The 27,401-nt window shown below is 35.0% G+C and overlaps 1 protein-coding gene across 1 annotated transcript in view; it reads left to right on the top strand.

The window, feature by feature from the left end:
* LOC112957970 (gephyrin-like) overlaps positions 1-27,401 on the top strand; it is a gene marked incomplete at its 3' end in the record, with an annotated part of 201,292 nt that overhangs the window by 142,875 nt on the left and 31,016 nt on the right. Inside the window, exons 7-10 of the mRNA XM_026051762.1 lie at positions 1,081-1,147; positions 7,102-7,374; positions 8,640-8,747; positions 14,386-14,520. Coding sequence (XP_025907547.1) covers positions 1,081-1,147; positions 7,102-7,374; positions 8,640-8,747; positions 14,386-14,520 — 583 coding nt within the window. The remainder of the gene's footprint in view (positions 1-1,080; positions 1,148-7,101; positions 7,375-8,639; positions 8,748-14,385; positions 14,521-27,401) is intronic.

Here is a 27,401-nt window from a genome sequence, read left to right as displayed (position 1 = left end):
AGAAAGCCCCCACGCTATTTAATTGTGAACACTGTGACAGTTGTCACAAGAAATCTTGTAACCATACCAGAAAATGTCATACTACAAAGAAATCCAGGAAAGGTAGCCAAGACCCCACAAACAATGCTTTTTGACTCAAATTTTTGGCAGCAGTCTATCAAGGAACTTATTTTTCGTCTTTCTGTCTTTTTTATGGCTTATGTTTTTATTTGCTAATGAGATGATTATATAATTTCTCTCACACTGTATTTTCCATACCAGTGTGTTTTTGCAGTTTTCTTCTTTTCTGATCCCCTCAATCCAAATCCTGGGTCCTTCTACCTCTAGGTTGGTGAACAGGGGAGAAAAACAGGAGGCACGATTTCCAAACTTCAGACAAAATCTATTGTGTTTTTTTTTGTTGTTATTTTTGTTTTCAGCATTTAGCTAAAAAGAGCTACAAAAAGCCATAGAAAGTATAAGAGTAGCACTGTTCAGTGTCTGGGTATTTAAGTTCAGCCTTGCCTTGAGACCAATGTATTGCACTAAAGACAAAAAAAAATAGAATAAATAATTTACTAGTTTGATAGCTGATTAATTTGTTTCTTTTGGATTGCACAAGCATTATTTTCACTTGAGGATTACTTCTGTGCCTTTCTCATGTTGGCTTGTAAAAAGAGAGAGAGAGAGAGGAAGAGAAGTATTTGAGTTAATGCAACCACTATATTTTTATCTAGTGAGCCAAACAGCATTTGACATCAGCCAGATTGCAAAGGAACCATGTCTTTTAACAAATAAGAAATAGATCAAACAATGTGTTTAATGCAAGTAAACAATAGAATTAAGAGACTACAGATCTAGAAAAGATGAAAATGTTACCAATTTTTATATTGTCAGTTCAATGTCAAAATATGTCAGCTTCATCTGATTCTTCTGAAGCTTCTCCTGGGCCTTTTTATCAGAATATGATCAGCAAGCATTCTTAGATATTGTCGATCGCTCTCAGAAGTTTCTCTTAATTTTTCTTAAATGCTTTCTTCATGTTTTTACAGTGGAGAAATTTGTCTGGAAGAATTTAATATTTTCTTTCTTTCTTTTCAGACCTGTATGTGGAATCAGAGGGAAAACTCTCATAATTAATCTGCCAGGTAGCAAGAAAGGGTCACAGGTAAGAAGTGTTCACGCTGATCAATTATTAAGGAGCTGTCATAATTACCACTTGTTTTCAATGGTAGAAATTACCTACTACAACAAATTTTACAAAAATTAGTTGAAATGCTTATTCATATAACTGAACAGTCAGGGCAAATGCCATTCCAGTCTGATGGAGTGCATCCATTCCAGTCTGATGGAGTGATGGAGTGCACAGGACAACATCACATATAGTGCAAGACAATGATAAATATAGTAGACTACAAATCTGCTTATAGTGCTAATAAAAAGGATGTGTGTCTCATACATCCTTTTTCCTTTTTTAGTCATTCTGTACCTGATCTCTGTTGTCTAAAGCTTCAAGAACACCTTCTTTTCCATACAGAAGTAAGAGAAAGGCCTTCTGTATGACAAAACTTTTTGGAATATGAAGAGTACTCCCAATTTTGGTCAGAAAGATGGAAAATCAGAACATTTTTAATAGTATAAGGATTTTTTTTTAATATTTGGTATATGGATATCAGAATTTACATTTCCTGCACTTTTTCTTCTTGCATTTTGTTCAATACGGACAAGGAAATTAGACTGTAATTTTTTTTATAGGCTTACTTTCTAGCAGTTTTATATTAGTCACACATGACATTCTAAGATTTAATTATTGCATAAAAGTAAGGATTCCTTTACAGGTTTATCACTATTTACTATAGTACTATTTACTATTTTACTATTGATTATTATTTTTAAGAGAATGTAAAAATGTAAAAATAAATTTTGAAATTCAGAAAACATGCAGAGGAGAATTCGAAGTGAATGATATCAACTCAATTTTTTATTTCTCCATCTGTCTCTGAAGGGTAACCTTCTCAAACTTATGCATACTTGATATAGATGCAGATTTTTAGTTGACATGGGAAAGGTGGTAATCTTTACAGCATATGAAAATGTTATGTCCCCTCCTTTTTCCTCATTCTTGGGGTATGAGAATTTAAGGTAAAGCACATCTACCATTATTTAAACTCACAGATCATTTTGCCATAGGAACATTTCTTAGTTACATGGTGCCTTTGCTTTTGACTTGTTAGTCTAATCCTAGTTTAGATGTGGTTGACAGAGACAGTCGGTGCACGAGGTACCATCCTCATGTAGCTTGCTCTAATGGTGGCTCCTTAACTTTCCTATCCTCAGCAGTACTGCCACTTTCTTTTCACTTTGGTGTCATCTCCCCACCTATTGGGAGTACTGTCTGCCTTCAACCAGTCATGAATCTAAGTCTTTCAGATGCTTGGTTCTCGACACTGTAGACATGCATCTGTGTCTACAACACAAGTACAACTGCACTTTTGCTATTTGTATCTTTTTGTGAGGAATGTCACTACTGGGTAGTCTCTTTCTCAGAATCCCTGTCATGCAGCTCTGCTCTGCCAGGAAGTAAGAGTATTTTCTAGCACTGGGAACTGTAAAACAGGCTCCCCTATGTTGCAGAGAGTCATGGTACTGCAGTAACATGACTGAAACATTTTAGTATAAAGGAAAAAGTAATGATAAGAAAAAGAAAAAAAAAAAAAGAAATTTATCTTGATGTTAATAGAGATAAAAGCTTTGTATCAATAAATTCACATATAGAATAACTCCAGCCACTGCTATCTCAGCTATTCAAGATTGATCATTAATACCCCTTGATTTTCCTAATGCCTGTTTCCACGTTGTCATAAAGGCATCCAAAAGGAAATATTTATACTTCATATTGAGCGAGAACTTCTGTTGATAGGAGATCTACTGCTCGTTCTTTCTGCGGTTCGGAGGATCTTCATCAAGGAGTTTGGTGGTAGCTCTTATCTGTGTCAGTCATTTTGTGAGAGAACAGAGGTAAGGGTGAATATCCAGATACTAAGTTAGGTGCTTTGATAAAAGGAGTCAAGGAATGCAGAAAGAAATGTGCACTGTCAAAGCAAAGCTAGGGTGCACAGCTAGAGAACAGAACTACAGGGTGAGGTGTAGACCGTACCTGCTATAGCAGCTCATCTGATGAGGTTTGGCTTTGCTATGTACCTGGATAACTGATTGTTAAAAAGCAAATAAAATGACAGTTCCAGCCATGTCTGTAACCATTCTCCAGCTTTTCAAAAGCCTTTCAAAACCAGCATCCAGAGGCCACATCTCATTCCTAGCTTGTCTATAGTGTTCACCTGCATTGCATCAGTTTGTAGCAGCAGTCGTTCTTCTCAAAGAGGTAATTCAGCTAATACAAAACATGATTTAGTATCTAAACTTCATCTGTCCTCTCCACAGTGAAATCTGGCTTAACACATGTCAGCATGGATGTTTGTGACATTTCTTGCCAGGATGCATCTTCAAGTTTAGGAGCTTCGCTTCAGTCTTCCTTTTCCTGAAATATACAGCTCTTAGCCTTGAGGTAGAAATCACCTGACTGATCAGGTTATCTTTGATTCACCTTTTCAGCTCCTTCCAGAGAGGCCTCCTCGTGTTAGGATGCAGTATTTACTTATGTAGTCTGACAAGCTTGCGGTAACCAGCCCTCCAGAAACTTCATGTCAATATTTTGGAATACAGATTAGTATGAAATACACAATGCCTTTTTTTCGGTCTTACTTTATTTGGCAAATACCAAATGCAGGCTGACTTCTGTATTCTAGTTCAATAAGCAAGATGATGTAGTGTCTCATCATCTGCAAGGAAACAGTATCTCTCAGTAATTGTACGTGAAGTGAAGCCGGCATCATCTGTGTTTGGGGTATTTTGAAAACAATTTGCTTCTTCCTAGACTAGGAAATGGACAGTAAGGATAATCCAGTATTCACATTATCGAAGTATAGGAGTTTCGGGAGTCTCTTTCACTGTTAGTGTTAATTGAAGGTGTTCTGATACAGTCATTTCTATCAGGAGAGTGGAAGAGATCTGGGACTGGCCGTTTGACATCTCTTCAACAATATTGTTTTAGAAGCTCTTCCTGAACATCTTCCAGGAGTGATTGTTTCGGTGTAATTGGGAGAAAAAAATGCCTTTTCTACAGCAAAATACTTCTATGGATGAAATTACAAAGAAACACTTGGGAGGATTCTATTAGAATGAATAAAGCTAGATTGTTCTGGTGGTCTTTCTGTCTGTGTGGTTGGCTGATGGATGCAGAAAATCAGCCTTCCTGACATGCATACTACTGAGCAGCAGAGTGGGCTAGAGAACCTGATATGCAAACTGATGAGGCAGATCTCCATCGCTCATGACACTACAGTGATGTTGATAAAACGTTAGCTTGAAAAATGCAAGTCTAGAGAAGTACAGAGTGTTTCTGTGCTGTCACCTGGAAGTAGAGGAAGAGATGTTTATTAATGATATTATTTTAGAGAATAATCACATTTTTTTTAGATGCATTAATTGTACGTTTGCTTTTTGGAGTCCTCCATAATACTATGATTCCTTAGGAGTCTATTCAGGAATCTGATGAGATTCTGAAATTAAAGAGAAATTAAAATAGCATCAAAACATACACCAGGCATGAAGGAGGGCGGGCGATAGGTATACCCATCTGAAGGTCTTCCACTTATGGGTGGGAAGACAAACGTATGCAGGAACTTACCAATGAGCTCCACATCTCAGGGAATTGGTTTCCTGGTAAGTAGATGTTTCTTCTGAAGTCTCTACCTCTTCTGCTTAATAATGAAGGAGATAAAGCAGTCTGCAGTCTCTGATCATTATTATAATGTTACTCCTAGCATACCTTTTTAGAGAAAAGGTTGGCACTTTCTGCCCTTAGGCATTGAGACATTGAAGGCAGATAAACTGCACAGAGAGGATAAGGAAAATAAATAGAAGATGTTTATAAATATTTTAACAATAGTTTGACATGTAAGTAAATAATAAAAAGGTAATTCTGCTAGAAAGAAAAAATATTGTATGGCTTCATTATATAAGCAAAATTTTTATGAGCTCTTGATTATTTGTTGCTGTCTTGCTGATAATGTTTTGTCATGATTTATATTAATATAAAACATCTTAAGAGCTTGAGGTTTCAGCAAAGATTTTTAAGGCATATATCAAAGTGAATTTTCCATAGCAGGCAGGATCTCAGAAACCAAAGAGTTGTTACCAGAAATTGCTCTCATTAGAATTCTCTCTTTTTTTGACTTGCTAATTTCTTTTACGTCTCATTAATATAATCATGTAAGAAGCTTATATGAAGCTATGAAATTGCATCAGTATATGATGAAGTACTAAATATTAATAGAAAATGGTAGCAGTGTAAATGCTTCATATCAGAGATGGACACAAATACAATATATGCTTTGCATTAAAATGGAAAGAGTCGCAGATTGGAGAAGTCTGAACAGAATATGTAAAATTTATTTCTCCTTACTGTATAAATTTCTCTCTTTCTATAAATGACAAGTGCAAATTCAGTCCTAAAAAGGAGAGGTGTGTCCTGTTAGGACAAAAATGGTATTCTAATAGAAGGAGAAGGAATAAATACTTCAGTTGAAATACGATTAATAACTGCTTGCTCATGCTTAGCTTTGATCAGAACATGACGATAGAACCCTTTGCCAAAGGGTTTAAATCCTACTGTGAATAAAGTCATCAGGTACTGTCCAACAAAGAATAAATATTACTGTAAATAACATTGGTGACAAAAGATAGAATTTTAAATTCAGTTCAGTTTGTAATCCTGCAAAGAAGAAAAATAAATAATTTATCACTAGTCAACTCCCCCTGTTCCAAGAGGAGAAAGTATAGGAGAGATCTCCCAAGTCCTATTCCTGTCAACATTTCTACCTGTACTTCTATCAGCTAATTGTAAAATGGAGCTCGGCAAGCTCTCAATTTTACGTAAGGCTGCTAGAACACAATATTCAACACAACCCTCCGTACTCAGAGTATTCAAACTTCTTAGTGTTACAAAAACTACTGAGGTTCCTAAAAGGAGGGTGAGACACGATGGTCATAGGTAGAAGCAGAGGAGCTTCTAAGTGCATCAGAATGTTCACTTTGAGGATAATGACTCATTAGAACAAGATGTCCAGAAGGGTTGTAGAGTCTTCATTCTTGGAGGTTTTCAAGGCTTGACCTGACAAGTCCCCAGTCAACCCATCTGAATTCAGTATTGACCCCAGTCTGAGCAGGAGGCTGCCCTAGTTGGCATCCAGAGGTTCTTCTCATCTTGAAGGATTCTTTGATTCTGCGAAGTACTAGCAAACTTTAGCAAAATAGGTAGCTGTGTGTAATGTGTTTTCTTGTTCCATAGTGGCCATACACAAGAAGAATTACTTAGCATCTGCATTTTTTTTCTCCAGCTATAGAAAGGAAACTTTCTGATTTTTTTTTTTCCTTTTTTAGTATTACAGAGCAAGGAGAGGTTTAAAGAACAGATTATTTAAGAACATTTTTTTGAGTTACATGAAATTAGTTACTACAGCATAGCTTGTCATTCTTCCAGTTTATAGGATAAGTCCATGAATAAAAAAGTATATCATTATATAAAAGCGTAATTATGGAAACCCTTATGAATTGCCCTCAAAATGTGAGAAGAACATAATAGGAATGAGTTGAAGCTAATGTCCCTGCAGGGATAATTTTTTTTTTTTTTTTTTTTTTTTTATCCTGCATTTCTGTAGCATGCTGCCAGCTGCTGTGAATTGGCTTCTATATTAAGTATTCAGGAGATTTTAACTCTTGTTTTCCTAACTTTTATTAAAATATTGGGTTAAAGTAGCTCTAGCTGTTTTTGATTTTAGATGGAGAATAAAAAGAATTATATTGCAGAGTCACTGGGTCAGGTTCTGATTTTTTGTTTGTTTATTCTTTCCCTCAATGAGCACAAGGTGTTTTGAGTTTTATTTATAGTCAGATGGAAAAAATATCTTAAGTCACAAGCACCCCTTAAGAGCAAATCTGACGAATCCCTGTTTGCTTCTGCAGGTAACTTTTCATAGTCATTTCTCTTCTTGTTGTGCGTAGGAATGCTTTCAGTTTATACTGCCAGCCCTACCTCACGCCATTGATCTTTTGCGGGATGCCATTGTAAAAGTAAAGGAGGTGCATGATGAACTTGAAGATCTACCTTCACCACCACCTCCTCTCTCTCCTCCTCCAACCACCAGCCCTCACAAGCAGACCGAAGACAAAGGAGTACAGTGTGAGGAAGAGGAGGAAGAGAAGAAGGACAGTGGAGTTGCGTCAACAGAGGACAGTTCCTCTTCACATATAACTGCAGCAGCCATTGCAGCTAAGGTGAGTCTGACTGCCTTCCATAAAAAGCGCTTTGGTTTCGATCTTAGGTGCTTTCCACTGGTATTTATTTGCATATTAAAATTTTATGTTGATGTTGTGCTAGAACCAATGTATTTTAGGTACGTTTTCTAGAAATACAGCTTCATAAGAATCTGTGAATCTTGTTTTTTTCAGCAATGACAAATTTTAGTGGAACATCATGTTTATTATCTTGATGATAACATGCATTTTTAGCATACAATGCGATGTGACAGATTATTTTTAGTGTTTTTTTATAGTTCAAAGTACCTACGTGCCTGAATGAGCGAAGTCCAATATGTGGCATATTAAAGAATCACAGCAGAATTTTGAGAACCACAGTATCCATTTTGAAAAGACAACATTGGTTTCTAAAAAAATAATGATAAAAAATATGACAGCAGATTAAGTAAAAAGCTATCCAGACTGCTATATTCCAATTTACTTATCTATGGAAGAGATGTGAAATTCTACCACTAACTTATATGTCATTGCATCGCCCTTAAGTGTATTGCTTTAAGCAGCAATTATAGATGAGTGTTACTCAAACCAAAATAACACGTTTTAAACTATAAAATGAAAAAAAAAAAGACAATACTTGTGAATAATTATTTCACTTAATATGTTAGTATTTCTTTGAGGGAAAAATAATTATATTATTTGAAGCATTATATAATTTTTTGCCTCTGTTTTATGCCTTTAATTTGCAACTAGAAAGACAATGCAGTTCTATATATTTGAGAAGGCTTTTCTTCCAAAATAATTTATTCCATATTTACTCTACAAGCTATACTTTTAATTCCTACTATGCAAATGGAAAATCTAAGTAACTCAGAATGATAATAAACAACTGCTAAATCAAAGCAGCAATAGTCTAACTCCAAAAATATGAAATCAAGTCTAACATTTTGGGGCATTTTCAAGACAGCTGCAGCTGGAGATCATCTCCTCCTATATTGAAAAACACAATTATGTATGTCTTAAAAGAATGAATTTAATTATCATTAAACTTCAGTTTTTATTGATGCAAATTTAAATATATTAGTTTTGTTTAGTAGAGGCAAAGATGTATAATCTGTATGATTTTTAAAGGCAGAAGATACCTGGGATCTAGAGTGGCTCTGTTCATAAGAGTTTGGCATTTCAGTATCCTATTTGTTTTCACCTCGTTCCCTTTCAGTCATTTGCTTGTACAGTTTCATGTTTTCCTGTCACTGTATTCATAGCTGTTATGTGTTGTGTATTAGAAGCATCCATCCTACACCCGTTCAGCTGTTATCATGGCAAAAGGTGAACAGCCCATTCCTGGTCTCATCAGTTCTTGCCATCACGCGGCAGGCAGTGCAGAAGAACTGGTAAGACGCCCCTGCGAGAGGCTTTTGCACTAACAGTATCTGAAGATATGCCTGCCTCCTACTCTAGTGTGTGAACAGACGGTGGTGGTTATTCTCTGCTAACAAATAGACAGCAGTGCTGTCTTTTAGCAAACTACTACAGAAAATATTCTGTTGAAAATACGAAACTAAACAGAGCAAAATTGGTAGTGCCAGTTTTTGGCTGCTGAGATAATCGTGCTTTAAAGCTTGTGCTTCTGAAAGGTCATCAGCTTTATCATCTAATATATTCATTTATTGCATATAATTAAAATAATCTCTAACACCATAATGTTGGAGCTATGAAATTGTGATAACTTTTTCTCTTCATTTGCATTGCTTTGCCTTTTTTTTTTTCCAGTAACTTCTATGTCAACATAATGCACCATTTCTACTGACCATTCATAATTTACTTTTCATCACTCAGAGTTTCTCTTTTATTTTTATATTCTGATTGGAAGTATTCTTTCTCAAAAACAGAAGAGAAGACTTGAGGAGTCTGGATATGGTGGACTCTTATTGCAAGTTATTAAATTCCAGTGAACAGTAGGAAATTGTTTCAATGAGTAGCAAGAAAGAAATGGTAACTTCAGCTTTAGGTTGGTCCATACCCTGATATTATGACCTTGAAGTTTTAACTCAGGCTTCCACAGAATATTATAATTTCTTTTCCATGTCTCAAAGGTTTAGTCTAGATGTGAATCACAACAGAGTAATGTGTGTAGTGACACGAAGAATAAAATGTATCTTATTGTGTGCATAACTGTAGGTAAGAGAAACCTAAGGAAAGTAGTTGGTATAGAGACTCATACCCTCCCCAACCCATTTATTCAATGTAAGCCAATAATCTGAAAGTAAATTCTTGAGATAATATTCTCTAGTTTTGTTGACTAGAGGTTGCACTTCTTTTGCTCATTAGGATATTAGTAGTCTAAGCCATCAGTCAGATGGTCTAATGCAAAAAAAAATTTCAGATGAAATTAAATGGAGACTAGAATTGTCACAGTCATTTTGTTGCAGAAATAGCTGTTTTGTTCCGAAAGACGTAAGAAATCTAGCCACTTGCCTATAGGGAATTAGGCACCAGATAATATCTGGTTACTCTTGAGTAACCAGAGTAACGGCAGGGAAGCCTGGTTCTTGCTATCATTTGCAAAAGGAATATTCTGTTTCTGTTGTGGGATCTTATATGAAAAAGGTAACAGACACCCACAGTCACATCAGAATGCATGCAGCCTTTTGTCTGGAGCAAGAAAAAGATATCTTGAAGATTTAAAAGCATTCCTTCTTTTATTGTATCCTTTTAGTTTTATGCCATTATCAAAATTTATGGTTTTTTACAGCAATATCCTTAATCAGGGTTTTTAAAGGGAAGTATTAAAAGTTGTAGTTGTACCAAAAATTATGCCAGTATGAAACTTAAGATTGCCACTCTTTCTGTGTATTTAACATATTTAAGGTGGAATCTCAAGAGAAAATGAGTGCAGAGGTAAATGGTGCTTTTGATTACAGGCTGTATGGTGTTTGCCAATCAGAATATCCTTGTCCTGAACAGAATATCCTGTTTATACCACCTCCCTGGTGTCCCACTGGTCCCACAAAACCTTCATATTCCAAGTAGGGACTACTTGAGCACTGTTTCTGGAGAAGAAGAAAAAGAATTATCTTGCATAGTAATGAGAACCTCTACTCACTTCATAATTTATAGTGGAGATTGCAGCGTAGGTTACTTAGGTAAAGATCATCTGAGGAATAGGTTTTTTTTAATTAAAATGCCGATGGAAAATGACTGACACAAGAACACTGTCAGTTTAGAAACACAGCAATAGAGCAGAAATCATTCATTCTAAAGCAGATTTTCCTCAAGATTACCCATAGATTCACACATAGAAATTACAAAAAGAAAGGATCATGAAAAAGTGTTAGCAGTTTGAGGGGCAAACAGTACAAATCCTTACTCATGCACATTATCCTTTTAGATTTTAAACAGCTCGTATTTATATGAGTAAGGGTAATTCTTTGCAAGAGTACATGTTTGTAATAGTTATTATCTCTTAACAGATTAGAGTATTATCCATATTTCGTGTAATCCCACATTCAATATGTTTTGGCTTTCTCACTGCAAAAGAAACCTGTGTTTAACTTTTGGGTGCAAAGATTGCTTATGCCCATATATTTACTGTTTTTATTATGTACAAATACAGTATAATTATGTATACAGTACAGTACAATACAGTACAATTATGTATAAAGCAGTATATATTTACTGTTTTATTTATACTGATATATTTACTGTTTTTAACTTGTAAAACAGTTAATAATACACTGGGAACAAAATCTCTTTCCATACTACTATGTTATAAACACAGGAAAGTCTTACCATGCATGGAGTGGCAAAGATAAAATATGATCCACCAGGTATAGTCTAGTCGCAAGAAATGACTGAATGTTATTTCTTTTGTTTTCTAATGAGAAGTCTTTCCATGGCAAACATGCCCTTAGGTGTCAGACATCAATTTTTGCACAGTCTTTCTTATTTTTTATTTATGTTTCTTGCCCTTTGGGCAGTGACTGTGGCCTTCTGAGCTCTAGCAGAGTCAATGAGGGCTTTCAGAGTTTGCTGCCTGGGGCCTGCAGCGCCGGTGGAGCTTTTCATTGCTCAGCACTTTCCTAGGGAGCAGGAGAGGGAGATTAACAAAGTGAAAAGTCCTCTACCATGGAAGGTTTTCAACTGTGGTTCATGGACTGTTCTCACTTTGTGGGACCTTTATCACCATCTAACTTTTTTAATGAAAAATAGTGAAGTGTTACTGCTGTTTGGTAAAGCTCGTAAGTTTTGTTGACCATCATAATGAAGTGCTGCATGCCAACAGTGACCCTTAATTCTTGGAAGTCTTAGGATAGTTGCTGAATTCAGCAGTGCTGCACAAAGCTATTTTCAGTTCATTCTTCTTTACAGCAGAGCTACAAAAAGACTAAAGGTCTTTCTATGAGAATGCAAGGAAGCCAGTAATTCTCTCTGCATACAGTTAAAAAAGTTAACAGGGGGGGTGAAGGAGGTGAGGTGCAGGAATCATTCATCTTAACAGAATTAAGGAAACAATAGTAAAGTTGTGTGTGTGTTTGTGTGTGTAAAACTGTTCTGGAAAAAGAACATGCCAAGTCAGGAGAAGCTTTACGGTAGTCAGTAAATGGGGAAAGGGGTTGTTATACCAGAGGTTAGATGACCCTGCCAATTTGGCAATTCAAGTTATATGTTAGGATATGTACTACATACTAGTGAAGTGTTGTTACATACATAAAGTCATTCAGAGCATCTGCAGGTGTCTGATAAACACAAGTGTGCTGTTACAGAACAGCTAACATTGGCAACCTACTGTTCTGCTGAAGACAGTGTTAATTTGATTGCTTAGTAATTATGAAGTAAAGCTAGTTAACAGTTTTATCCCACCTTACTATTTCAAAATAAAGTGTAGTGTCGACCCTGCATCCTTGGTACCAGTTGTTACCACCTCTAAATCCTATTGCTCCTTACTACTTGCTACATTAGATGTCATTATTTATAGATGGCAACCAAGGAAACTGAAAATAAAAACACATCAAAAGCAGTCTTTAATGATTTGAACCTTAAAGTGAGAGATTTTAACTGTACAATTAAGCTGTACAGTTAACTGTAAGAGAGACAACAAATCTGCCTTAATGTCCTGTTGTGGCACATACAGGACAAATCAAGACTTTCGACCTTTTTTGTTATGCAGACATAATATACAACATAAGCATTCCGTACAGAAAAAGGATGGCAGCATGAGTATTAATCATTGCTGGGCAGGTAAAATTAATTGATTTTGCAGTGGAGTAATACCAATGACTATTTGCCTCCATGAACTGTTGTCAAGATCTTTTCATTTCCTGTAGCAGATGCCAAAATGATCGAACTTCCTCTGTGCTTGGAACTAGTTTGAAATACCATTTAGTGGACAGAATCAGCAGAGCATTAAGAACATCCCCTTTCGTTCCTGGGATCAAATATCCTTTTCATTTTCCTGCTCTTTGAGTACCATTCGAACTTTGTCCCTGCACGTCTTTAATCTGGGATGACCTCTGTCACAAAAACTTTTGGAAAGAAGTATTTTCCATTGCCTTCAGCAAGAATGCCTTTTCCAGTGTCCTCAGTGCCTACTCCGCAAGAATGCACAAAAATGACTAAATGCAAGCCAGGTTCAGCATCTGGTTGTAAAAAAAATAGTTTTTTTTTTTTTAAAGTAGTTTACTTTCTCACTAGAACTTCATTTCTTGCTGCTCCTAATTGCCCATAACTGTTATGTCCCTCAAAAATATTTATATATTTTAGTTTTTCTTTCAGAACTTCAACAGCAAGCTGAGCCAAGAAATTTTTACTGAGGAGAGGGGTCTTAATATATGTATATATATTCCTTTCAAGGTCTGAATTTGGACTTGTTTATTCTGCTTTCTATTTCTTATCTGTTGTGACACAACAGTAATTTGCAGGATGAGTAATCTGATACAGCAACAATACTCCCTCTGAAAAAAGAACAGATTAAAATCGGTAAAATAAAATACGAATAAGCCTGTGTAGAGTGTAAATTATAGTGGATTGCTGGCTGCATTTTGTATTTTTATAACTAATGTTAGAGATCAGGTCTCCAACTTTGAGTTTTTTTCATTTTATAAAAAGAAATTAATACTTTAAACTGTCAATTCATTATAAAGGCAGTTTGGTACCTGCACTAATATGAAGCAGCCAACTTGCAAAGACTCAATATTTTAATGCTAAGAAAACCTTAAATGCATTCTTCTACCTCTTTGGGACTAGAGATAAAACTGGACAGAATAGACAAAAAACAAAAATGATACCTCTTTTTATTACTGAAAGTAATATATAATTGTAAATTGATAAATTGTAAACAAATAGTTTATTTTGGTATGTTAATACCCATAAGGATCTGTCACTGAAATTTCCATCTTAGAAATAGCCTCCACATATATTATAGAAAACAAAAATTAGGGTTTTTTTGTTGTTGTTGCTTGTTTGTTTCTTTTAATATTATTAAGCACAAGTGACAGCTTGGATATTTTCTCTTTTTTTGTTGGTTTTTGTCCAGGCTCTCCTCAAAGAGGCCTTCAGCTTTTACTAACAGTAACTTTATCTAAAAGAGGTTCTATAGCAGACATAAATTCTTTAATGTAAGGGAAGAAGGCTATTTGCTTGCTGCATAATTTTTCTCCAGAGACTATCACAGGGGTCTAGTTAGTGTCAGTAGTTGGTTTTCTGTCTGCTGACTGAGCATGGGAAGTCTGCTGCCCTCCAGGCCACAGCACAACAGTCACTGCTGGTCATAGTTCATTTTGAAGCAGACCTAATAAGAAAAAATATATATATTATTGTTTATTTTCTAAGCTTTAAGGCCTTCCCATTTTCTGAGCTTCTGTTGTATATTGCGGTTTAACTGATCCGTGTGCCACTGCTGCCAGCACAGAGTATGAGCAAGAGTGCAGATTGAAGAGTGGGATATTCTAAACAACTTTAGATGTAACATTTTGCCTAAGATTTCAATACAGTGTATTTTTGACTATTAATTCTTTCTCCCGTCTTTTTAAGATTCCAGATTCCATTATCTCTCGTGGCGTTCAGGTGCTCCCACGTGATACAGCCTCCCTCAGCACTACCCCTTCAGAATCGCCTCGTGCCCAGGCCACTTCGCGTCTCTCCACTGCGTCCTGCCCAACACCAAAAGTAAGTACATTTATGCCTTGCAAGCTCCGTGCTCAGACTTAAAAGGCAAGATTAATGTTTCCCTCTGCTGATGAAGGTTGTTTCGCATGCAAGGGATGTATTTTGGAAGTAATAGATAAATACAAGCTAGTGTAATTCCTTCCATATGTACTGTTGCACAGTTTAGTATGTGGGTCCATGGACGTGTTATGACTACTGAAGTTCCATGTTCTCTCTTGTATTATCCATCATGAATATGAAATTGCTAATCCCCTGAATGCCTTTACTGTCCCAAGGAATATAGATAATCCTGCCACTGAGTGACAGCATTCAGCATCTAGTATTTTGTGAAGAAAATATATGTGCAAATTTCTAGCTTGGGTTGGGGCAGTTCTGCCCCACTCTAGTACTAACGTATTTAAGACAGTTTCAAGCCAATTCATTTTGCACAAATTTAGATATTTGCTGCCTGACATTTGGAAACAACTCTAAATTGACTAGAAAGAAAGTTTTAATGCCAACCTTGTGGGATTATTTTTCAGTTCTTGTTGATTATGCTATATCATTTAATCATTTATATTAACTCTATGAGTGTGCTTTATCAAACTTTCAATATATCAAAAACTAAGTGAATCAAACAGTGGCAAAGCCTGTTATATTTACTTTCAGCAGGATTGCTTTCAACAGAAGAACTCTCTGTCTGATTTCACTTGATGGGTTCATGTCACAAAGATCTTTCTGTGGCCACCAGATACTGACATGCTAATAGACTTGTAGCAGATGGCAAACAATAATGTTCTTCCTCATCTGTTTCGTGATCCTTGAGGATTATTCTGCTTGCTAAAGTGATTGTCAGCATGTACTGGTTCTTCTTACTTGCTACCTCATTCTTTTCTATCAGCAATCAAGGTTTACTGGCAACCACCCATAGAAATGTTTTTTTTTTCTTTTTTTTTTTTTTTAACGTTATGGAAACTTTTTATGCAATATTCACCTTCGTTACAACAAAATCAAAATTATTACAGTGGACAGCACAAGTAAGCTTCACTTTATACACATACATATGTATATGTATACTGCTGAAGGGTTTCAGTGAATTCTATCCTCAAGTGTTTCTTTCATTCATTGACTTAAAAATTGCCACTTATCTTATGTCTTAAAATTAAAATCTTAAAGTCTATTACATTAGAATAATCAGAGCAGGAGAAGAGTTCAAAACAGAGAAGCTACACTCACATATCTGCTTTTTGACAATACAGAAAAGACTAAAGAAAAACAGAGACCAATAGCAACATTAAAAATCTTTGGTAAGAATTATCTCTAAATCTCTACATCTTTTAAGCAAGATACTACAGTGGTAAGGAATAAAGTGGTAAGGAATAAAGGTGAAGCAGAATGGACTCCTCTAGACTGCTACCAAAGATTCAGAGATTAGAAAGAAACTACAAGAATTTTGAAACTGATTTTAAAAATCTGAAGCTGTTCAAAGCTTTTCAGCTTTCTCACTTCGTTATAGGCCACAATTTTCAGTTATTGCTGCAGGATCAAATTTTGTTCAAAATGCATGAAACAACACCACTGTTCCAACACAGGAATTGCCATGCAGGATCAGAGCAAGTCCAGCTTTTCTACAGTGTCTTCTAAAAGCAGATGGTACAAGCTGCTCTAGAATAAGGTTTTAGAAAAAACAATCTTTGGAGCTAGAAGAAAACAAAACTCTTTCTGCTCTTGTTATCCTTATGTCCCATCCTTTTTCATTCCCTCAAATTTTCAAACATTATCTGAAGTTTATAAGAGATATTGTTCATTCATATTCCTGAAGATTTTCAGTATGTCTAGATGAATTCAGTGATATCATTATGTTTTGCCTTCTGGATCCTGACTTTCTAATAATGCAATATGAATGTAATTTACACTGGACCTCTTGCATCACACTCTAGTGTGGATGAAGGTAATTGTGATATAGCATCCAGATGATATTTCAAATTATTTTATTTGATTTGCAAATGTAATCTTTTTTAATACTCTCATGCTATGCTTTACAAACTCATTTCACAGCTCTTAAATATGTATATATAACCTGAAATATAAGAGAGAAATTTTCAACAAAAAGCAATTTAAAGCTTTCTTTGATTATACATATTGCTTGAAGTTGTGGTTCAGCAAAAATCTAGAGGCTCTAGATGTCTTTGTGAAGTATATATTCCAGGTTTTTCATTACACCATTTTGTTACTGTATTTTTGTCTTAAATGTGCATAGCAGAAAATTGTGTCTTAGGGAAAAAAAAACAAGTTGCTGCAGTGATGGGATTTATATTGAATGTATGTAAGTAGCAAGCTGCTAATGTATGAGTGTAATGAAGAGAAAGTGCAGGAGAGGGTATCACTACTACTTCTGCTTCTCCTACTACTACTGCTACCACCACCACTCCTACCACTATTACCACTACCACCCTTGACCAGTCTCCTAGAAAAATTCTTTACCTTTTCATAGCTTTATTCTGTGAAAATTAATGATGTTTATATATATACACACAGAGCATTTAGACAGACATAAAATATGAAATATAATTTAAATTTTCCATAACTTTACATTTTGTCTTTCATATTATCTAAAAATCTGACAAAGTAGTAAATGATATATAGTGAGTTAAAACATGTAGATCTTGATCAGTCTTCAAAAGTTTAATCCTTTCATAAAAAGGAGTTATACTTTTCCCTATAACCTCTTGTGAGGTCAGGACTTTTCAAGACAAATTTGCACTGGGACTGCTCCATCTATCTTTGGGTACCTCCTGAAAACTAAGTGTCCTCAGTTGTTCTTTAAGCTTTAAATAAATCTCTATAGAGCCCCTTTCTTGTACTGTAAAATGCACTTGAGTTTTGAGCAAAATCTACTATGTTTCAAAGAGCATTTAAACTATATTCAGATATAGAGGCAATCTTAAGTTTTACTCAGGGGGAAACTCCACCGTTCTGAAGTCATTCATCCATAAATCCCATGATTATAGCAGTTTTTTTTTTTTTCTCCTTTTTACCATGTACAATATGCTTGCATCCCTCTAAATTTTACTGGTTTCTCAACAAGGTTGAATGAATGTGCTGAATGCCCACATGACAAACATTACGCATGATACAGAGGGGCGCTCAGATTTTTCATCTAATTTTAATTAACTGCTCAAGTTATGCGATCCTATAATAGTTTTGTCTGTGTTCTTGGGTGGCATTTCTGTGATCTTAAATGCAATGTTATTTTCAGCTAGAAAAGCAATAAGTTAATTAGTGTGAAATTCTTCCTGTGAATATAGAGAGCTTTTATGATTGCATTAATTTTGACTTTTTTTGTTTCATTTTGTTTATAACTTGCAACATATAATCTTAGATCTACTTCAGATAACTTAGAAGAATAACTTCAATACATACGAAATATAGGAGTCAAACCTTCAAAATTTCTTATTTTCCACCCTTAAAAAGATGAAATTATTCTGAAAGAAAATCACATCTTTCAAGTTTAAAGTCCTTGCTTCTCCTAAATTTAAATCACATAATATTTAGTTTTTGTCAACAATATGTATCAAAGTCAAAAGGAAACACATACAGAAGACTAAAAGCAGAATTTAAATTATTGCCAGGAATACATTCCAATGACAAGATATATTCACTTTGCAGTTCACAAGATCATGATTCTCACTGATGTTCTGTTTTTCTATTTTAATGTGCAAAGTTTTTCAGTGTTATTTTTGATAATGAAGAAGCCTAAGAAACCTGAGGTAGTGCTTACGAGAGGGACTGTTCCTCCAGTTTGCTACTTTGTTCCTGATGTTTATATCCTGATGCTCAAGAAAAATGATGTTTTCCTTCCTTACTTTATTTTCTGGTTATCTGGTTCTTTCCAGCTAACCCTCTTTTGGTTTTAATGACACAGATGAAACCCTTACTGATATTAAGTTACACAGTCACATGAATGTAGATGTGATAAACAGATTTTTGCTAGGTATAATAAAAAAGTATTATACCTAGATAGCAGACAGCTAAAATGAATAAGCAAGGTTACTTTTCAGAAGTTTTTTAGATTCTAGCAAGTTACTTATCTAACCAGCCCACAGTTGCATCCACTCCTCCTTTTAGCAAAATGGAACTTTAATTCTACTAGTTAATCGCATTCTTCAGTCTTCTGTATCTTTCTCCTAATAAGAACTGTGTTATCATTAATTTTGAATTCTCTTAAAGACCTAGTATTTCTTATATAAAAATATCAATTGCTAGTAACTTTTATGTAAATATTTCAATTGCAGAGGATTTCAGAAATGAAAAAGCTCAGGAAAATGGATTAAACTTCTAAAACTTTTAAAATATTTAAAATATTTTATTATCTAAACCATTATCTAAACCATTTCTGGACATTGGTGCAAGTTTTCCACACTTAAAAAGGGTTACAAACTTGAAACTAGAGCTAGCCTCTCTTTGTGGGTGTTTTTTTTTTTTTTTGTTTTTTTTTTTTTTTAAATCTAGTGTTGTGACCTTACTTCAAAAAGAAGTTGTATATTCAATGATATTAGGATATTAGATGGGAAAGTAGAATCGAGAAAGACTTTGTAAATTATTTCTTTCGCAGTTGAGGAAAGATCAGATTGTTTACCAGAAATTCTTGCATGATAGTGACATTCAGTTAAGTAAATACATGCATTTGGTGCTGTGATTTCTACTGTTTCTTCTTAAGATGATCATGCAGATGAAAACAATATGACAAGTGTAACTGCTTAATAAAATCTATAATGCTTGAAATACACAATCGGTGAGAAATGTGAGCCCTAAAAATGTTCTGTTGGATCCAAGGAAAAGATTTCTGCCATGAACAACAAAAACAAAAACATGAACAACAAAAAGTCCTTACCTCAGTATTTCTAATGCAAGACATTCATTTCAAGGTAAATACTGAACTGTAAGTCATTTTATATACAGCATTAACCTACTATTTACTGCCTTTTTTTTAACTAGATTATTCCATTGATTCTGCTTAGAATCAAATGCTTATTTGACATTTGTGGGACATTCTAAAAATTAAATTATAGTATTCAAAAGGAGAGGGGCTAAATTTTGGTAATAGTCTCCAGAGTTCCACTAGATCTGCATTTCATTATATTTAGCAAAACCTTCTCTCCTAATCTAAAAGGCTTAGTATTTCTATTTCTGTAAGAGGTAGTCAGGGCTACATTCTCTGTAGGCAGGCAGAAACAATTACATGTTTGTGTCATAAGTGCTGCCAGAAGGGATCAGGTCTTTTGTTTAGTTCAAGTGGTAAGCAGCGAAATGATATCCCTGCTCAGCTTCTAGCTTTCTTCTCTTTCATTGCTGCTAGGTAGTTGCATCTTAAGAATATATATTTCCAGCTTCAGGAATCTGAGCAAATTCAAATTTCTCTGTTTTAGCAAAAATTAAATACTAATACTGAGCAAATAATTTGTTTTGTCCATTGATGTTCTGTTGGGGGGGAGCATATGCTACACTCTGCAATTTTTTTTTCTTTTTTATGCATGAATTTGAAGTTTTTATATGCTGTCACCATTGCTACCTGGAAACTTGGTTAAATAAGCAGCAAGCACTTGGCCAAAGCCATCTGCCTGTCATGTAGGGGAGGAACATGAAAAATGGAAAGGATATTTTAAACTTATAAATTTTGTTAGGCTATCTAGGCAGATGAAATCACACTCCAAGCACTGCAAGGGTTTCTTGCCTTTTGTTGTAAAACAGGTAGCTGCTTCTGGACACACATGCTTACGTAGATAATGATCTGGTCCTGTTAAGAAGTTCCAGTGTTTCAGAGATTATTTCTGGGTATCATTTCCTTATAATCTTTTTCAGTGCAGATAGCAGAATAAATGAGATCTAATGAAAAGAGATAACAAAAGAATGGAAATTGGAGTAGAAAATAGCCAGAGTTGTCTTGAGATGAGAAATACTGCTTCTGCTTAGTAATGAATGGCAGTCTCCAGTATCTTCTTATGTTTTCCTCAACACGGTGCAGCAGTGTTTTCCAAATCAGTTACTAATTAAGATACCAGAATATTTTCCATATAATCATTGCCTTTTTTTCTCATTATTTCTAATGTTTAGTCCTGGCAAGGCATGTGAATAATTGAGTCTGAACGAGTCTCTTTTTTAGTTTAAATTGTGGTTAAGAATATTGATTGGTATTATACAGAAACACTATATGCCACAGCAAGGCATTGAACCTAAGAAATAAGCAGCTTGATATGCTTGGAATGTCACACACAAAAAATAAAAAAAAATAAAAAAAATAAAAAAAATAAAAAAAAATAAAAAACACCCCCCCCCAAAAAAAAAGCCTTGTAAATACTAAAAGCAGAATCTAATTCCATCTAAAATTTTTGAGAAATACAGTAGTTCTTTTTTTGTGAATGCCAAAATAGATATGTCAACTCTTTAGAGGGACAAAATAAAGATTTATGTTTAAACTGAACATTAAATTTCAATAATCAAATTAATTGACTTTGTTTTATTTAACTGCTTTTTTTTCCATTTTTCAAGTAGTACCATGTTCAACAGTAACCACAGTCTTTATTAAATAGAACAGTACCAAAATCTGACTCCATTCCTTGTCTCATGCTGAAAAACTATTTATAACAGGGCACAAGAGGGATGTTAGAGCAGCTAGAAATTGGTTATAAATACAGAACAATTCTTGAATTCATAGAATCAGCTACTTTTCAGACCCATTATATGGAGACATACAAAGAGGCTCTGATGCACAACATATTTCCTGCATTTCTCATTTGTACTAATGAATTGGGGTTTTCTTAAGCTGCAGATAGTAACTTTTCTGCATTAGTATTTCTTCAGAAAAAACGTGTTCTTTTACAACAGTCTTTTTAACTCACAACTGCATTGCATGGGTTCTGACCTACGTTTACTTATGCTGCTGCAGCACCCATGCAAGCAACCTCGAATTTTTTTTTTCTATCAGCTTTGGGACCAAGACTTTTTATTATTCTGCTCTCTTCAAAGGCAAAATGGTGGATTTGTTCGAATTCTGGTAATTTTGGGTCGGCATTACTTCAAGAAAAGGAAAAGTTATGTATCCTTCTCTCATTAGTTTCCTTATCCACACTTTTTCCGCACCTGTCCAAAATCTGAAGTTTTAACTCTCTGTTGATATTTTTTTTTCAAACAGCAGTGTAGTTATATCTGTCTTTCATTCAGCATCTTAATTTAGAAATGACTATGAAAGAATTGTTAGCTATGTTTTTATTATAGAGTATCTGGTCAAGGTCCAGTCACTGACTCTTGTTAAGGCTGCTGTTTAATGGCCTTTTTGATGTCTTGCTGGAGCTGGTCCTTGGAACAACATTTACTTCCCTCTTAATTCATTTCTGTTTTCTCTTTGGGGATATCAATACTCATTACCTATGCCAGCTGATTTGTTTTAGTTTCTTCATGAAATATAGATTCAAGAATATAATACATAGCATGTTTTTGCTGAATTTTCATTGCTGGTCACATGCTTGATTTTTGGATGTTTGGTTTTCTTCTACTATTTTTTTCAGTGTCTCAGTCCCTACGAATACTGTAATTTCCTATAGCAGTCATGCCTACTCAAATCAGATCTTAATCACACTCTTTTATCTACGTGCTCAAAGGCACCAAGATGTATATCCACCTGGTCTGCTTCCAGGCAATGGCTTGCAGGACGCTCTCTTGTTTTCTTCTTACGCTAGTATCCTTAAGTTGGTGTTGGATGTGTCTTCTTGACACTTTAGGACCTGGCAGTGATTAAGATTTTCCTTCTCCATCCTACTTCTTGAATCAAGTATTTATTTACTGTGCTTTGTTCTCCTTACCTAACCTTGTGTATTATCATGCCAATATCATCTCTCAGTGGCTTAGTTCTTTAAGTCTGGGTGTAGAATGTCCCTTGTTTTAGGTTTTTGTTTCCTTGGTGGGTATCCTGAGAAGCTGCATGGCCTACTATGCCCTGAATGAACTTAAAACCTGTGTGCCACCAACACATTTGCTTGAATCCCTCCTGCTGTGCCTCCTGTGCTTCCACACTCGTACCTTTTTTTGTCTTTCTTTTCCTCTCTGTTCCTACTAATTGTAATATATCCATTAATTTCTCAAAGAGTATTCTTAAGGTAAAGTCTATATTCATTTGCTCTTGAGGCAAGATACTTGTCCACAGTCCTGCCATCCCACTGTGCTTTCAGAGATGGGCAACGTAATAATAATTATTATATTCTATTTGGTGTGTGCATACAACCCAAAGTGGTGGTGATCTGGCAGCAGCAGCAGCAGGTATGTGCTGGCAAGAGCAAAACCTGATATTCAGACCAGGAAAGCTATTTCAAGCTGTGCATCTTCCTGTGGATAATGTATCATATGAGGTGAACAATCATCGGTGCCATCCCAGACGCAGGTAGCATCTACCTGATGTAAAATGGGAGAGGGGAGACACAGAATCATTCAGCTGCATTTTTGTAGATCGACTAAGTCAAGATCACAAAATTGCAGAATGGTTAAGTTGGAAGGGACCTCTAGAGATCATCTAGTTCAATCCCTCTGCTCAAGCAGGGACACCTAGAGCACGTGGCACAGGATCACATCCAAGTTGGTTTTGAAGATGCTTCATTTTTTCCCTTGTAAGACAGATTGTCTTAAGTCTTTTCTCATTTATTCTAGAATTCATCTTCCTCAGCATAATCAAAGTTAGCTTATGTTTTATCAGTGTATTGTACAACAGATTCATATTTGTATTTTTTTCATACTGATACGTAAGGATCGTCATAACAAAGATGCACTTTAGTTCAAAATTTAATTTCAGTTCCATCCCATTTCTTCTACTGCAGTCTTCAAAGTTATTAGCAGATTATACCTGCTGATGAAATTACTTCAATATAGCATAATCTCAGTCTCCCAAATGCATCTGAGAGTACTCTTTTTTTTTCTTTTTTTTTTTTTGCAAAAAAAATATTGAAAATACTGAACAAAATCAGTCTCTGTATTGGATCTGTATTCATACCTGCTCCGCAGTCAGATTGTTTCCCTTCAGGCAAAACATATTCTTATCTTCCTAGTTATTCCCTTGTCTGACCAACAAATGTTTTAATTAGTATATGTTCCTATCTCACGTTTTCTCTTTGTAAAAGCAGCTACTTTAGATAAAGAAATACCTCGTTCTACTGATTTGTGTTGATTGGCTTGGCTAACTTGTTTTCGTATTGTATTATAATTTTAATTCAAATTTCAAACAAAGTATTGTTTTTATTATCTAAATCGCCTTTGATCTCTGCTCAATCCCAGATTTTTTTTTTTTTTTTTTGGCAAGTCTGGAGAATCTTTTGCCTTTTGTTTTAAATTCCTCACAAGGTTCATTTGGTTCTTAACAGTTTCTAGCATATACAGAGTTTTCCGTATTTTTTGCCTTTAGGAGACTTTCTTCCATGGTCCTAATAACCTCCTTGGCATGCTCCATCAGAGAAAAGAGCCAGAGGATTTCAAGAATCTATTTAAGCTGTCTGTCATCTTACGTTCGATCAGACTGGTGGTTTGGCAAAAGCCTGATGAAGGGTGGTCATTTATCCTTCTCACTAGATAATGCTATTGTCTGTTGAGAAGGACAAGTGTATTTTTCAAGACATCATACATGGAGACCTATTCACTTTGGATTTGTTGCACCCCTATTAAAAATCCTTTTCGGATGAGATCACATCTATCTCCACATAGCCAAGCAATTGAGGACTTTCATTATATTGTACGACAGTGAAGTCATTCTTGGTGTGATGTGATAACAAAAAGAACTATCCAAGAAATTGATTATTTGTCTAAAAGAAACACTGAGCCTGAATGCAGGTCTCTCATAAACATTTACTACAAAATGTGTGTCTTGGCATCTGTTTTTTCTTGGAACTTATGAGATATCTTCAAGACAGAGATACAGATTATAAATGAACACTGAGAATTTTTTATTGTACTCTTTTATATCAAGGTGTTGTTTCTGGTACCTTTTTTGCCCAAGGAGACAGATGTTCTATTTGCAAAAGCTGAGTTCTCCAAATCGTGCTACACTTACACTTTTAGGTCAGCACAGTGATCCATCTAATGAGAATAATCTTTTATCTATTTGTCTGTCCAAGGCAGAAAAGACATTTTCTTTTAAGCTTCTGCCTGAGAGAGTGCTATTAAATTATGAGAGTTTCCATTCACTTCATAGATTCCCACACAACCTCCATCAGCCTTGTGTTTGAGTTGTTGCTATTTTTAACAAGTCTTTCCCCAGAATGTTTTGAGAAAAAGCTATACTAAGGTACAATGTGCTTTTTCTTTAGCACTTTTCTGTGAATTTCCTATGTTTCCAGTTAGAAGAGAATATTTATGCTCCTTAGTGTGTGGCTTAGTGTTATCATTCATACTTATAGGTATGTGTAATCTGCTTTCTGTGCCTCTCCACCCCTCAGGCAATTTGCATTTTTTTGGATGTGCATGTGTGTATATACATAATCTTTTATCACACCTGAGCCTAGAAACTGTAGGCTCATACCAGAGGAACAGATGTGCTCTGTCAGTGCTGCTTCGCTTGTTCCTTTAATGTGGTTCCACTTTACCTATTCCAACTGTAATAAATAACAGTTTGGAACAACAACCATCAGGCAATGAGAGCAAATGCTGTAACAGATTTATACAGAAATTCACCCAGAAAGGTTAGAAATCATTATTATAATCCCTATCATTCCGAGTCCATTCCAACTTGTAATGATTACTAAGCATCAACACCCAGTAACAGGAAAGGAGAGAATAAAAATGATGGATTTTAGCATTTAAAAAAAAAGTCAAATGAGAGAATAGAGATGATAGATTTTAGAATTTTTTTTAAAAGTCACAATCTGTTCTCTAGCCTTCTCGCAAACAGCCATTCTAAATTCATTGCTACAGTTATTTCTCCTGTTAAATACAACTTTGTTTTATACTTACACTTCTAATTACCCTGTTTATTTTTTTTTTTAAATGTGTGCTTAGATGCCCTTTAGCCTGTAATTCGTGTCAGGCTTAGGATGGTGCTTCTCTAATTCTGTATTCTGAATCTGTGTGGAGAAATCAGTATTATGTGCCGAGTGCGTTGCCTGTTTTTGATAAAGTTCTTATATAGTTACATTGCCCTTTTGTGTAATAGAATACGGATCTTATGCCATGGTCCCTATTGTAATTTTGTGTATACAGCAAGAAAATGGAGCAGGAACTAGAGAGCTCCAGGGAATTGTCTTGTTTTGAAAACATCAGCAGTCTGTTTAGCTTGTTCTGCTTGGTTCTTGAAAACAGATAAGAAAGTAATATATTTTTTTTCTACTTTCTTCCTTAGTAAAGTAGACCGTAACCACACAAATCTTGAAAAAAAAATGTGATGACTTGTTAAAATTTTAGAGTTAAATTGAATGACTATGAATGTGCTATCCCATTCACAGATACCTGAAGATAACATATAAGAATGTGTTTAGATGATTAATAGTAATGACAATGATTCGAATGAATTCACAGTTTTATTACGTTCAACATGTGCTGATAGATGCCTTAAATTGGTTGCTTTTACTTTGTTATAATGTTAACTAATTAAGATCAGGAATATCAAATCAAAAATACTCTATGTTTTGTTTGCCATTTTGGTTATTTTCGGTAATTTTAAAAGACAGGGTATATATTATCCCTATTATCCCTTTAAAAGGAACATTCAAGAAAAAAGTTAGAATAGGGATAGAATCTGATTTCTTCAGTAAGGCTTCAGCAGGATACTTGTTTGAAATTTGAAAGGAAAGAAAGAGGTTTGAAATTTGAATTTGAATTCAATTTGAAAGGAAAGAAAGAGCTTATATATCTGTTTCTGATCATTCACATAGTATCATTCACATGCATATTTTTTGTTAGATGTGCATGTCTATACATGAATGATCATGTATAGATCATTCACATGCATATTTTTGTTAAGATTTTCTCTAGGCATTTACTCATTAAGATTAACTGAAGCCTGCATATACTTCAGTTAAAAAGCTTTTTATTTAAAGCAGCAGCAGTGATGATTTTTTGAATGAAGTTATGGGAAAAATCTGTGACCAAACGGAGACTTTTAGAATGAGAAATTCAAAACCTTTCTTTTTGGAGTTGGTTTCTCCCAAAAGACTGTTGGAAACTGAGCTTGAATGCCTTACCTTAGATTTAGACAAAGCATCCCATAACAAAAGTAACAAGTTTGGCAAGATTTAAGACCAACTGTTTGCAGTCCCAGATTTGCACCACTCAGACACTACAGTTTATTTGTTAAGACTGATTTTATTTTCTTTTAAAATATTTTTTTTTCTTTTTCCAAATAATTGGATAAGCATTGAGCACTCTATGCATTGGCCTGGCAGTTCTTTGCAACACCTTCACAGAGCTCACAGGCAGCCTCCTTGGACAAAGGATTGATTCAAAGATACCATCAGCGTGGACAAAGGTTCTCAGGTTGTCATTAGTATTTAGCTACTGACATCCATGTATTTAAGCTTCTGTAAACTGAATAGACTCTTTCCACCTTATCTCCAGCTTCTGAGCTTATCTTTAGATCCCTTAAACTGTGTATTTCCTGGAGCTTTAGTAACTACACTGCTTCCCAGGATGCTCACAGACCCTTCTCTTTTACAAGTTCAGCTCTTCAGGCATAGATGTGAGGGAATATGTGTGACAAATACTTTACTGATTTTCTCTCAAATATCGTACTGCTTAGTTAAAAGGATAGAGTAGAGGATATTACAGATCATTTGAAAACATATTGTAAATGTGTTAAATGCTTTAAGTTTTACGCCTCCCTTTTAAGCCTCTCTGACCCATCAGAAAGAAGGGTCTTCCCTTTTAACACTCAG

This window comes from Nothoprocta perdicaria, unplaced genomic scaffold (assembly GCF_003342845.1).
Source record: "Nothoprocta perdicaria isolate Ctin4 unplaced genomic scaffold, notPer1 scaffold_8, whole genome shotgun sequence".
In the NCBI taxonomy this organism is placed as follows: Eukaryota; Metazoa; Chordata; class Aves; order Tinamiformes; family Tinamidae; genus Nothoprocta; species Nothoprocta perdicaria.
The sequence above is the reverse complement of the archived record's forward strand: the minus strand, read 5'-3'. Positions and strand labels throughout refer to the sequence as shown.